Source organism: Anastrepha ludens, chromosome 2 (genome assembly GCF_028408465.1).
Source record: "Anastrepha ludens isolate Willacy chromosome 2, idAnaLude1.1, whole genome shotgun sequence".
In the NCBI taxonomy this organism is placed as follows: domain Eukaryota; kingdom Metazoa; phylum Arthropoda; class Insecta; order Diptera; family Tephritidae; genus Anastrepha; species Anastrepha ludens.
The window spans coordinates 100,979,643-100,995,189 of record NC_071498.1 but is presented as its reverse complement, the minus strand read 5'-3'; the positions used below and the strand labels follow the sequence as shown (position 1 = coordinate 100,995,189).

The 15,547-nt window shown below is 33.9% G+C and overlaps 1 protein-coding gene across 1 annotated transcript; it reads left to right on the top strand.

Moving 5' to 3' along the window:
• Positions 1 to 10,532: 10,532 nt before the first annotated feature.
• Positions 10,533 to 13,447, top strand: LOC128854910 (actin-3, muscle-specific). The gene is made up of 2 exons (XM_054089368.1): positions 10,533 to 10,642; positions 12,197 to 13,447. The coding sequence occupies exon 2, from the start codon at positions 12,228 to 12,230 to the stop codon at positions 13,356 to 13,358; it is 1,131 nt and encodes a 376-aa protein (XP_053945343.1). The 5' UTR covers positions 10,533 to 10,642; positions 12,197 to 12,227; the 3' UTR covers positions 13,359 to 13,447.
• The last annotated feature ends 2,100 nt before the right edge of the window (positions 13,448 to 15,547 follow it).

Sequence of the window (15,547 nt, the reverse complement as noted above, 5' to 3'; positions counted from 1 at the left end):
AGTAGTGTTCTGTCCTTTTGCATATTTGACATCTAATTGGTACTTTTTGGTACGCTCACATTGGCAGCATCTTTAATAATTTTAGTTTTCCAGACTGTGCATTTCCTTTTTTACAAACAAGAATTCACCCATAATTGCGGCGTTTTACTTTCCTCTTCATAGTATAAATCAAACAAAGCTTTCAAAAAAGATGGTGCCATTGCATTCAATCAAATTTGACAGTTGTTATAAAATGAACAATTGAGTGTCGAAATGTTGTGTTAAATACAGAGAAATATGGGAAATACACTACGCGAATGCCGGTGGAAGCGAAAAATATACAGACTAATATAAAAAAATGGAGATATAGGATCATCAGACTGTTTAAATCGAAACGATCTCAGCTGTGGTCTTATTTCAAAAGTCATTTGATTCTTTCCATACCTGTAAGCTTCCACAATAATGAATATCACACGAAAAGTAGTTCATAAAAAAAATTATTGAAGAGAAAAATGAAACGAAATTATTTTAAAATTTTTTAATAAAACGTGCTGTCACGCAGATTTTCAATTACAACAAATTAACTTATAATTTATTTGGAATTGAAGATAATGATTGCTAGTAATCGAATAAATTTAATATCCGTTTGCGTGAGGCTTATCGAATCACCTATGCTCTGCAGCAAATAAGTTTGAATTAACATAAGTTCGGTATCATGGCAGGGAAGTTTAGAGCATACGGCCGGAAAGTTACCGATAGATGTCACTGTGCCCTTATCAGTTTTTTGTTAACGATAAAATTGACAGTTTCATTTCTAATAGTCAATGTTATTGCACTGTTTATGCGTGTGAAAATTCTTATCGGAATGGAAGTCAATTCTTTGCTCATCTAATTAGCAAACTGAAATGAATAAATTAAAAAGAAATTTAAAAAATTGTATAAGCGATAAAACGTTTTAAGTATTTCGGTAGTTGGACTATTTGTATTTTAATTTTTCAAGAATAATACGCAATTATGCTTGTTACAATTGTGGTCTTTGCGCTGGGACTCATCTTACGGTGCCCACTTTAGGTGCGTTTTTCTCAAAACTATATTTTTTGAACTGCCGTACACGATAACCCGAAAAGTTATTGACCGATCTCCCTGCAATTTTGAAAACATCTTTTTCATGATATTACTTTCTATGTAAATGTACAATTTGAAAATTTTTCTAAAAAATAATTTTTTCGAAGCAAAAATAGTAGGAAATTTCGCCCCAAAATTCCTTTTTTTAAGTATTTTATTCTGCTAATTTTTTTTTAATTCATATAGAAATTAGACATTAATAAACAAACAAAAATTTTGTATTTTTGTATTCAGGTCAATGATGCCGATGCTACAATGCCCGCCGATTCTACAATGCCCGCCACAGTGCGTCGGTATTGATGGTGTTTGACCAGCATTTTCTGCAGATGATGCGGAGACATTTGTTGATGAAGGATTTTAGCCCCTGTGTGACGGTGTAAGAGGCCAGCCATGTTTCGCCTGGATGTTTGCGAACGCCCCCATACTGTATGCATTCGCCCGAATACCGCCATTGCTTTGTTTAGGCTGCAGTTGATATCTTCATCTGCTCCACCATCTGCCGTGATGATGCAGCCGAGGCAGAAGCAGAAGCTTTCAACGAATTTCACCGGAAACCAGAACAGAAACCATGATATGTATTTGAGAGTCCATAAAATATTATTTAAAATATTGTGCTTCAGAAAGCCCAGAATGTATGTACTTGAAATTATCGTACTTCCAATCATTAATTCCTAAGGCAATGATAGGCAATGGAATATAAAAAAAAACATGTTTTACCTAATATTTATGTCAGCTATTTTATTGAAATGTATGTCACCACCAATAAATCCACAAAATGAATATACACGTTCACATATAGCAGATTACCTGCAAAATAAACAATCAGCTGCTTTGAAAGATTTTTTTTCATAGAAATTGCTTTGGTGGAATATTTTGGAGTTTTTGGTTTGTTTAATTATTATTAACGAGTTGAAGAAAAGACAAGGAGAAGGAATAGCTAATTCAATTGCGCAATTGGCTGCTAGGAATAAACAGTTGGAGGAAATCAGTAAACGACAAAGCGACATTTTTTCTGTTATATGAATGCATAATTAATAATTTTATTTAGTTTTTACTTTGACGTTTTTCTTTACATTCGTAAAAATAATTAGCTATAACACAGAAAACACAGGATGGTATATAAAGCAGTATGGTAATAATCTACTTGTGAGATCATTTTATAATCTCAGATTTCAGGAGAGATATTTTGCAGGGGAAATATCGCTTTTTAATTACGGATTGGGTGTTAAGCACGAAAAAGTAGGTAATCTACTTAAATGTGAACGTATTATTGTACTAAACAGATGTCTTCTCCTATTTATTGTATTTAAACTAGTAGATAGTGGCATTTCTGTCAAATTAAATATCCAAATGAGCGAATAACAAAAAGACGAAAAGCAAAACCGACTAACGCAAGGCGTATCTACAAGGTGGACCTATTACAATTATTACACGGTGAATTGGATTCGCCTTGCGTATCTATCGTAGGTGGTGTGATTAGAGTAGTTTATTTCCTCGTCTTCCAATCGCCTTTAATTTAGAAATGCCAGTAACAGGGAATGACGTAAAGTTGTTGTTGTGTTGTGAATGCCCGACAAACTAATTTGTATCTATTTTTCATTCATTCCATTATTCTATTCTCTTTGCCTTGACAGTTCTAATTTAAAAAGTGTTGCTGTTGCTCTAAAGTCACCACCTTGAAGAGATTCACCTTGGACTAACGTATGCATGCTAGTCCAACTGATAAGCCCATTGATTTAGGATGACATTGACAGCTCCTAAATGACACCGCGCAACAGTCGAGCAACTCAATCAAAATCTTCTTTTGCAGCCTGCTGCTCCACTTGAGTTATTGGGAACATCACTTTTGCGTATTAGCAGAGAACAGGCTCATGAATATTCCTCATTGCTCACCTACGGGTCATATAACATTCAGTTGCAAAAAAATCACAGTGCAGCTAAAAAACTTAGTAATATAAAGGCAGAATTTAGAATTGCATAACCTTTAAGATTCAAAAATGTACCTGTTTTTTAGTCCACATCAATGTTATTAATGAAACATTTGAGTGGGCTGTTAAACAAAAAATTAGATCCTTGGCCATGTCTGGAGTTAACCGGTATAGTTTTTGGAACTCCCCTCACGGAACAAACGCCAATCCGCAGTTTGAAAGCTCACCACCATCGCTCCATGCGATAAATCATAAGCCAAATACTTAAAAAGTTTTTGATAATCCTTAAAGATAACTGCAACAAAATTGTTGTTATCTAATTTGCGATAATCGCCTTATTAACCAAAACAGCTGATTTTTTTACCTTATTAACCAAAACAGCTGATTTTGTCTTACCGATTGTTATGAATTGGGTTACCGAACAGCAAAATCGTTAAGGAAATATAATAAAGCAAACATCGTTAAAATATGTTAGTGAATTCCAGTATTGAAATCATTTAAAACTATTTTAAAAATTTTTAAATCTTAGTTTGAATTGTACAATAGAAAAAATAAAACTTCAAAATCGGCTTAAGAGCTTTTGTCTCTTCGTTGCATTTTTATTTTTATTTTTTTTTTTTTTATGACGGTGTTGTGTGTTTTCTTCCATATTAAAACAATTTCGAGCATTTTTTATACGGAAAAAATAGACAAGGCCAATGCAAAAAAAAAATCAGCTTTTTGTACCAAAACTCATAGCCCGTTGAAAACTAAGTATCCAAATTAACAAATAAAATGTGATTAAGATGTGATCAAAACATGTTGATTTTTTTTTTTATTTATGTAAAGCATGAAACTTGTACTTACATATATGGTTTTTGCAGCAGAATGAACTTTATTTTCGAGAAAATTATTAAAATTAAATAAGAAACAAATAAATTGTCAAAAGTGGTAAATAAATCCTCTTGCTAAAGTTATTTACGGTAGCGTACATATGCATGTATGTATGTATGACATTCACCATTTGCTTCATATTTTAACTCATAACCTTACATACATATTGTACCTACATACATACATACATACATATGTATACATATATGTATTTCTAAAATATGTAATTTCAATGTTTCTAAATGTGTCCGACAATTTGTGTACCAAATAAACAAATTTGAATACAAGCACCCATATATAAGTATCAACATACAAATATACATATGAATTTACACGCCAAATAAATATGTTTCATAAATATCTAACAATTTGTATAGCTTTCGAAATGAAAACATATCTACTCATATTAACTCATAGTACAAACTTTTTCCTTCATAAATACATGTGAACATTTATACAGCCATAGATACTCTAGAGTTGCTATATTTATCAATGTGCCTGAATTGACAGATTTTTCTATTTTTGTATTGAAACTCACTCACCAACCTGCTAGCGTAGAAAGAATCTCATATTATTTTTATTTTTGTTTCCAAATATTTTTAGTATTCTTCATACCCAACACACGAAGTGTATTTTTCATAAATAAATCTTACCTGTGTATCAGTATATTTTCCATATCAGAGAAGTCGAAATATTTCAAATATTCGATGTATTTTGGTATTATAAATATATTAGTATAAATACGTACACAAATGCATAGACATAAGAAAATACAAGCATGCACTAGCACCTGGAATTATTAAGTCTTGACTGCCCTCACCAAAGATCTCTTAGTTCCCTCCATAAGCTCGTTTAATTGTGTAGGGTATACATATGCATGTATGTGCATTTATAGATTTATTCAATTTAAGTTTCTTCATTTAAGTACCAGTAAAAGTCTTCATTGTATATTTTTCAAATTTTTCTTTGGAAGCAATTAGCCACACATGACCTATCCAATAAATATATGTATGCATATACATTGAGACATACATACATGCATATTTTTATATAACCTATTTCTATATTTAGAAATTAGAAATTAAATATCCTTGTCCAAGTTGACGTACGAAATATACTAATCGTATTAGGATCTAAACTTTGTTACTGTTAAGTGATGCTACAGAAATCGAAATAAAAGTACTTTTTTAATTTAACGTCAATGGGAGCATACATATCGCACTTGATATCAGTTTTGCTAAGGATAGTAATAACACTGTGGAACAAATTCAGGTTAGCAAAAATTAGGTCCATTCTGAGAGTGGCGGGTGAAAATAGAGGCGAAATTAGAAGGCCCGTATCGCGCCGTTTTTTTATGTTAGTTCGAATTTTTTTTTAATCGGCCTTCGAAGTTCGAAATCGGAGCAAAATTGTTTATATGGTTTTTTGGCTATAACTCGTCGACTAATTGATATTTTTTCAATCTGTAAAAGCCAAATTATTGCTAGAGACCTGTGCAACAATTACAATTTTTGAAAAAATTGATTTCGAAAATTTTTGTGGTACTTATGATACAATATACTGAAAATCGGCATTTGACTGCAAACTTCGAAGTCCGATTAAAAAAAAATTCGAACTAACATAAAAAAACGGCGCGATACGGGTCTTCTAATTTCGCCTCTATTTTCACCCACCACTCTCAGAATGGACCTAATTTTTGCTAACCTGAATTTGTTCCACAGTGTAATAGTATAAACGTTTTAGCTTTACTCTTATTTATTAGAAGGGATAGCGTAAGATCTGTTACATGTAAACTGTTTTATGTAGCTGTGTTAAATACTGCAAGCGAAGCATTTGCGTATATACTAAAGTCGTATATTATGCCGGTCACGTAATATATGTATGTATATTACTACGTTCGTTAGTAGACAGATCTGCAGTATTTGAAACTTTCAGGGATAACTGAGCGTGGTATCAGCTATTAATAAAAATAGTAAAATTGACAAAAAAAAATTATTAATTAGACCTGTCGTATGACACTAAGTAATTCTCTCTACAGCTTGGATTTAATAACATTAATCATTATCAATATTACATTTTGGTTAAGTTTTTGTGTGAGTTTACAAGTGTATGTACATAGCTTTAAATTGTTCTAGTGTATCAGCTGAGGTCGTTTGAGCCGCCTGGAGTTTGCCCTTTCTGCTGATGGGAGTTGTTGCATGTCAGTATTCGTATGGTTCATTAAACAGACAATATGATTTGCTGCGTTTGCGGATGATTTCTGCTACTCTATGTTGAGGTCGCGATGGATATTTTCATTTGGGACGTACCAAGGTGCATTGGTTATAGTTCTAAGTATTTTCGATTGTAGTCGTTGAATAATGTTAATGTTACTTTTACTTGCAGTTCCACAAATTTCTATGCCGTATGCCCAGATTGGCACATTCACAGTTTTGTATATTATAAAAGTGTTTTATTCAGCAATAGCTGTTTCGAGCGCCTATAGAAGTAGCCAATATAGTTGTCGGAATTTGTTTTTTACCTCATTTCATTTCAACTTGATATGTTCTTTCCAGAGAAGTTTGGAGTCAATAGTCATTCCAAGGTATCTCGCTTTGGTGTCTATCACGATTTGTGAATTGTTTATTGTTAGATTCTTATGTCATCTTTCTGTTTTCTACTTTTTTTAAATAGTATATTTTATCCTAAAAAAAATTAAATGCTTAAAGGAATAGAAGATTTTTACTTGAACAAACTTTATACTAAAACTTTCAACAATGAATAAACATCAAAATGTTTAATTTTTTTTTACATTTTGTTTTTGTTTTCGAGCACTTTCTACCCTATTCATAGCCAATAACTCCCTCGGAATAGGGTATTTGAACAATTTTGTTGGAGATCTTTGAAAAAGAATGCATGTGTAAAATCACTAGAGGGTTAAGCTATTTAAAAAAAAAATATTTCTCGAAAAATTTCACTTGGGACCCTCTCAGACAAAATCTGCAAAAAAGTACTTAAAATCTATAAAATTGAATAGCAAATAGACCCCCAGCCGCCTTTTTATTAGCCCATTAGAATGATGTACGTATATGACCAAATCGAGACAGGTTAAGCTTAATATAATTAAGAAAAGGAACGAAGGCTCATTGTCAGATCTGAAATAACCACACTTTGTGGTAGATGGTAAAGAGGTGATATAATAAATAATTTGATAGTTTAGAAGGCAATATAGGGTGTTTGGTTGCGGCCGCCGTAGCCGAATGAATTGGTGCGTGACTACCATTCGGATTCATACGAAGTACCTACATTGGAATCTCCGTGAAACACCAAAATGAAGATTCTTTCTAAAAGCGGTCGCCCCTCGGCAGGCAATGGCAATCCTTGGATTGTATTTCTGCCATGAAAAATCTCCTTATAAAAAATATCTGCCGTTCGGAGTCGGCTTAAAACTGCAGGCCCGTCCATTTGTGGAACAACAACAAGACGTACGCCACAAATAGGCGGTGGACCTTGGCCAAACACCTAAAAAGGGTGTAAGCGCCAATTATACAAATATATAGGGTGCTTGGTACTCCAAACCATGAGAAAATGTATACGTAAATAAATAAAATAAAATATATGCATCACATATACCAACAAAACACATAAAGTGAATTTGTTGGCCATTGACTGCTGTGTCGAGAGCTGACCGCTGTTTTACAAATTGCTGCCATCATTTTCATGACTAATATTGCCCGCATTGGGATAGAAGCAGAAAGATGGTCGGTTCGCTACGTTCCGATTGAACTTTTTAATATTTTCTTTGGCCTAATCATCACGAGAATCTTTTTGAACTTTTATCTAATTATATTGAATCCAACGAGAACAAATAACTTTGCAGCACTAAATATGTTGTAGTATTTTTGCCGGTGGAACTAATCCCAAAAGCTTTCCAAATATCACAGTATTCCACTTGACGATATAGCTTTGCCAGAATTCATATTTTCAGGCCCAACAACTAATTTTGGTCGTACTTCATGAAATTCGTCTTTGATGTTACTATAAGAGAATAAGCCCAGAAATATTATTTCTTTTTTATTTTTAATTATATTATTTAAAAAGTCCAAGCAATTTATTACGTTGAATATACGCAAAATTTTGCATAAAGCATGACATATAAAATGATAAACTCGGATATACCATGCAACGTCAAAAATATTCAGTAAGATCTGAATTTGCAATTTTAGTTAACACTGCGTTAAATGCCTTTTAAACCGGAACTCATTGACAAGTTTTTGCAATTTAATTGTTTCTTATTTATATTTATAAAAATAAATATATATATGAAAATAAATATAAATAAATCAAACCTTCATCAATATTTCAATTTCGGTATAGTAAAGGGTAAGTTTAAATCATTACTTTTTATCACTTTTTTGGTTGTATCCTTTTTAAGAAGAAACTGCACAAGACCATATCAACTCAAAAAATGTCAACAATCAACTCTATTTTTGAGTTGTAAAACTACATACGCGAAAGTTTTCTAAAAATTCTAGTAAGTGTAAATTTTGATGAAATATGTGTGGAGTTTTTAAATTTTGTACAATTTCTACAAATTTAATGATTTTAATTATACTAACATACAAGTAATATTTATATGAAAAAAATTAGGCAAAACTTTGGAAAATGGCTATGGAAATATGGTGCTTCTATTATTGGGAACAAGTGTGCTTAGTTTATCTATCATGTTGGAAATCTTACCTTATTTGGAATTCTTCACTTGATTAAGTAAATTAATGCGTTAATAACTGTTTCTTTCTTTGGGAAGGTTCTTATGGCGTCACACAGCACAAAAAGTTATAAAAAATTCAAAAATAGACAAGTTCTTTTTATCAGAAATTATGACGAAGTGCGACCGATGACTGATAAAAGCCAAACGATTGCCGTACTTTGAGTCACATCAAAATCAGTGATAAAATATTGCGATTAATATCGGCACTTAGACCTCAATTACAAGTTCCTACTCCCATATATGGATATTTTATGAACAGCATTTACTACCTTAAATACAAGGCGGCATAAAATTAATCCACTAACGGCAGATTTATACTTTTTGCATAAATTTATAATTTTTGTATACAAACAGACAAGCAGTGGGGCGCGTAAAGGTCAGAATAAAGCTTTCCTCTACTCAAAACTTTACTTTTTTTTATTTAATAAAGAGGTTGTTCAAAAATGAAAATTGCATGATTCATTTTGCGCCCCCTTGTACATACCAGCATAGGTACCACATTTTTTTTTAATAAATGCGAATTACTATAGTCTTAACAGTACCAGAAACCAAATCTTACTTAAATATAATTTAAAAAAAAATCAAAGCTAAGTAGAAGTTTTCGAATTTGACATCAGCTAATGGGTTAAATCTCAAATATTTGCACAGCATTTGCAAAAGCCTGCACAAATTCCTATACGCAGATACAAACATGCGTGCATACATACATGCACGTGTGTGTGCTGCGCTGCCCACAATTTTCCATCCAATCCATTTATGGGATGAAGCAATTGGATGCTAACGTTGCCACTTAAATATACTCAAAAATGCCGAACGTAAACAAGCGAAGAAAATGTTTCCTGCCAACAAAAAAATTACAATTTTTTTTTTGTAGCAAAGCATTGAGTACAAAGGGAGCAACTAAGTAGAAAAAATCAAAAATTAGCCATTAGCTCTTAGGGGGCCGGGAACGAGCAGCAGCAGACATGAGTATGCGGGTGCATATAGGGCCAAAATAATAAGAGCAAATCGACAATTCAATAAAACAACAAAACAAGAGAATGAAATATTTTTATAAAAATATTTTCCACAGCAACCGTAACAACATTGTATTTGGCTTTGTGTGAGGAGCGTCCTGCACATGTATTGGTGTGTTGGTTCAGTGTTTGGAATACGTTTGGCACCTTTTCTATTTTCAAAAATTAATTGCCTATTTCAGGCGGCCTCCGCAGCGCCACCGCCACCGCCAACGGCCAACGTCTCGGCCCACTCATCACTCGTGCTGCTGTGCGGCCAGATCGTTTCGGCACGAGATCGGAGAAAAATCATTTTTGAAACACTTATGAGTGCTTGTTTGTGCGCATAGGGGGCCGGCGCGGTGGAGTGCGCGTACTTCGAATTTATACATACATACATACATTTAAGTGTGCATGTATGTGTGATTTTACTCATCAACATGCACTGGCAGTCCATTTATGTTTTGATCGACTGAAAGATGCTAAAACACGGAGGCAACCTCATGTCCATACATACACACAGATGTTTGTTTGACTGTACGTACACACATACTGTGTACTTACATTCCGAAGCCTGTAAATAATTGTGTATTTTGGTATTACCGCATTACGCGTCTACCGCTCTTCTTCCGCAAAATTATAGCAAAAATTGCTTGGCGAAAAGCGTCTCTATAACTTTGTGCTATATGCATATTTATGTAGGTATGTATGTATGTATGTAGGTGTGAGCGCGGATAGGACCCCACACCCATGGCAACACACCTACGGTATTTACGTAAAATCGTATCTGTATATATGTTAGTGATGTTAGTGTGCATTAGTGTACAAGTGGAATTTCCTTTGCATGTGTGCGATTTTGAAAAATGAAATTTCTTTTGGTTTTAATTCTTGTAGACAGTATAAATATTAGTGGTGGCATGTCCAGTAGTCACTCGCAGTTCTACGGTGAAAGTGTAGGTTTGTCTCTTCATTTCATTATTTAATTAGAAAAGGTTGGTGCAATTAAAAAAAACTTGCATATTTTATAAAAAAGAAAATATAATCCGTAAAATTTATAAGTGTGCGGTACATTTTGAAAAAAAAAACACGAAACTAGGATTTCTTTGGTGCTTGGATTGCAGGATTATTTGAAGTGATATCGCGTATTTCAACAAAAAAAATTAATTATTTACTGTTTTTGGATTCGGAACGTGAATTGGAAGTTTCACATATATACATACATACATTGAAAACGAAAAACTGAAAATAGTTTTTTTTCAATGGAGTTTAATAAAGTAAAACTGTAACTTGCTTCATTAACTTCCCTGCTGTGCAATTTGAAAACGCACAACTCGTAAAAGCGAACGTTTTTCTCAAAGACAATTTTGAACTGTTAAATTTTAAATCCTGAAATATTAATATTCGAATACTTTTTTAATGAGAATTGTCTATTTTTTTCTTTTGTGCTAAAATACTTCCTTCAAAAATTAAAAAAAATAAAATATTAATTTTCGCTCATAAATAAAGTTGCAAGCTGTGATTTTTCAAAAAGTTTTCATTAAATTTTTTTTAATATTAAATATCTTTGAATTTCGTTGATGCTTTACATAACTGTTTGAAAATAAGTGGCAAAACACAGCCCAAACGAAAATTTTACTTATTAAAAAAAAAATCTGTGAAAATTAGCAAGATTTTCAAGAATAACTTTTGTTTAGTATCTCAATGAGGGCAAAAACAAGAAAACAAAAAAAAAAAATTCTGTGATATTTTACTTTAAAACAAATTTTTCGGAAATTATTTTCGAAAATTGAAATTATTTTGCGGAAAATTGTATGCAAATAATTTGTTCTTCTTATAATTTTTTTCAAAACCTCTAATTATTCAAAATAAATAAATATTAAACAATAATTCTATTAAATAAAATTATATTTAAATTAAAAATTATTAACGAAAATCCACAGAAAAGATCAAATTCATTGATTTTGAAACAAGTAAAAATGATTTTAAAAAAATTTGGTTAACTTAAATTGAAATAAATTTTAAATTTAAATTAACTTTTATATAAATCTGTTATTTGCGCACTATTGGGACTTTCTTTTATATATTTTTTAATATATGTTTTCTTGTTATCCTTTTGAATTGTTGCAATTTTTATTATTAAATGTGGAGAAAATTAAGTTATTAAAATTTAAATTTAAAAAAATTCCGAAAAATGATATATATTATAAATGTAAATGTAAAAAAGTAAGATTTGTCGGTTCAAATTCTTTTATTTCGATTCTTTTTTTACAATATTCTAAATTTTTTTTCGTTCGTCGGTTTGAATTTTTTTATTTCTATTATTTCTTTAATAAATTTAGAATCTCTCTCCTTATAAACGGAAAATTGCGGTATATGAACGGAGAGGTACAACCAAGCATTTAATTTTTTTCGTTTTGTTACTAAAATAGGAAAGCAAATTATAAACAAAAACAAAAAATAATCCGCCGAAAATTCTTTAACAACAATTACTTACCTTCTCTGTTTCTATCTTCCTCTCTCTCTCTCTTTCACGCACACACACACAGTATTAGCATAAAAATATAATAATAAAACAAAATGTGTGACGACGAAGTTGCTGCTCTGGTTGTTGACAATGGTTCCGGTATGTGCAAGGCCGGTTTCGCCGGTGATGATGCACCCCGCGCTGTCTTCCCCTCAATTGTGGGTCGCCCACGTCATCAAGGTGTGATGGTCGGTATGGGTCAGAAGGACTCATATGTCGGTGATGAGGCCCAATCGAAGAGAGGTATCCTCACCCTGAAATATCCCATTGAGCACGGTATTATCACCAACTGGGATGATATGGAGAAAATCTGGCATCACACTTTCTACAATGAGTTGCGTGTCGCACCCGAGGAACACCCAGTGTTGCTTACCGAAGCGCCACTGAATCCAAAAGCTAATCGTGAGAAGATGACCCAAATTATGTTTGAAACTTTCAACACACCCGCCATGTATGTGGCTATTCAGGCTGTGCTCTCATTGTACGCCTCCGGTCGTACCACCGGTATTGTGTTGGACTCTGGTGATGGTGTCTCACACACTGTACCCATCTATGAAGGTTATGCCCTACCTCATGCCATCCTCCGTCTGGATTTGGCTGGTCGCGATTTGACTGATTACCTCATGAAGATTCTGACTGAACGTGGCTACTCTTTCACCACCACTGCTGAGCGTGAAATCGTGCGTGACATTAAGGAGAAATTGTGCTATGTTGCTTTGGACTTTGAACAAGAAATGGCCACCGCCGCTGCCTCGACCTCATTGGAGAAATCCTATGAATTGCCTGATGGTCAAGTGATCACCATTGGCAATGAGCGTTTCCGCTGCCCCGAATCACTCTTCCAGCCTTCATTCTTGGGTATGGAATCGAGCGGTATTCACGAAACCGTCTACAACTCCATCATGAAGTGCGATGTAGATATCCGTAAGGATTTGTATGCTAACATTGTCATGTCCGGTGGTACCACCATGTACCCAGGTATTGCTGATCGTATGCAAAAGGAAATCACTGCCTTGGCGCCATCCACCATCAAGATCAAGATCATTGCCCCACCAGAGCGTAAATACTCCGTATGGATCGGTGGCTCCATCTTGGCTTCCCTCTCCACCTTCCAACAGATGTGGATCTCGAAACAGGAATACGATGAATCCGGCCCAGGCATTGTTCACCGCAAATGCTTCTAAACGCTCAATCCAGAGAATCAGAAAACTGAGGGCTTTACTGCTCCCCCCTTTGCTATGTATTGTATTTGTTTTATTTGTAAACGTTTATTACTTTATTTTAAAATTAATTATGTATGTAAATATTTTTTATAAGAACCAAAATGTAGCAACAACAACGCCACTAGATATACCAAAGATAATAACTATTGAAAAACACGTATGTATGCGAGGACACTAAATTAAAGAGAAAAAACACTGCATTGAAAATCCCACGAAAAAAATAAACAAATTATTGAAAATATATATACACCTACAATTTTATTGAAATCTACAAAACACAAAAATCTGCGGTTTTTATTTGAAACAAAAAAGCACTAATGCGATTAGAATCATGAAAGGGGGCGGGAGGTGAACCGTCATAGAAATATGCTTGTCGGTATGTATGTGTATACAATTTTCACCCCCCACACTCGCTGTAGCCATTAGTCCATTAGTACGTTAAAAATAGACACTGCATTCAACAACGAGCGGCTAGGTAAAGTGCACTGCACATCTCCTGCTTATTTTCCATTCAACGGTAGTCAAGTTCCATTTTACTTGATCCTATAGCATAAATATAGCCACCTGCACAAACAGTCAAAACGATGCCCGCAAATGCATCGTTGAAGTGATCGCTCACCAGGCACCGAGTTTTCTCCATATAAAGCTGTTTCACTCCTTCGCAGTTTGTTAGTGATTCACCCTTCTTTGAATTTTTTGTTAATCTTCTTATTTGTGTTCTAAGTTCGCCCACGGCGCGCGCCTGATATCTTTAGTTGTCTGCCCCATACATACAAATACAAAAATACACTTGACGTTTCTAAAAATATCCTATTGGCAGGTTTGTATGCTGGCATATAGAGAAATCGTTGTGTGAGTTGTGTTGTTTGGTTTTTGAAGCATTCCCATATTTCAAAATTTATTTTCCATTTGTGGTGCTTTGCTGTTGAGCATACATACATACATACATATAGAGTATTGGCCAAAACTAAAGCAACCCCCCTTACATGATTTCTAATAATGACACTATTTTAATATAAAATACTAAAATTGAAAATAGCCCTGGTTTGTTTTTTGTTAATTGAATTCTCTTACTAACGGTACTTAAAACTGAATTTGAGAATTTCTTATTGTAGGGCAGTGCATACGGGTAACTCAATAAATATGTGGAGAAATATCATACATTATCCAAGGAATTTAAAACTTAAATAATTAATTATAAGTGATGGGAATTAGTGAGAAGTATGCGATCAACAGACTTATCAAAAAACGGGTTGTGCTTCTACAACGCATAAAGGAAAAAACTTCAGGGAAAGATGACTCCCTAATTAAAAGAAGCATTCAAAGCGATCATACAGTTTCTTCCAATGAAATAACACGTGTATTAAATTTGCCAGTTAGTGCTGGGAATATTAGATGACGAGCAATGGAGGTCTGACTATTCAGTCGACGACTTAAGATGGCCAATCCTAGCTTAAGTGGACAGTTCAGAAATGGAAATATGTGTTGCTCTCTGATGAATCCCTATATAATTTAAAAGATTCAGACGGTATAAGACGAGTCAAAAGAATAATAAGGCAGTATAAGAAGGTCAAAACAACAACAATTAAACCCTAGGCATTGTGTCGTATTTACTAACTATGGCGAAATATTTTGGTGAGGGGATTATTCTCTGAACCAGGAGTCGGTCCTATTAACCAGATAGAGGGTTGTTGTTGTAGCAGTAATACTACACTCTGTCAGTGTAGTGTAAATCACCGGTCGTCTCATCTAACGGTAGGCCCAGGAAACTAGCTGTTTCGACAGGTTGTCAGTAGTTGTCGGCTCGTTTTGTCCTGATTTTCGTCGGCGTAGTTGAAGAGGTGCCTCCCGATGTGCCTGGGAGGCGGCTCAGGCTCAAACAGGTGTCTACATGGGTCAAACCTACGGTAGTACCCTAGCAGAAACTGTTTGCTGAGCAGTTTGTTGTGCTCCTTTACAGGTAGCATCTGTGCCTAGTTGTGTAGGTGTTGTAGGGGGGACATCAGGAGACATCAGGAGACAACCCGTCGCTGGCCGAATAGCAAGTTTTGAATAGTTTTGGTAATTTTGGACTTAAGTGGTAATTGCGGTTGTATGCACAGAGAAGGAGAGCAAACTGTCGAAGGTTACTCGCAAAATTTTAGAGTTGT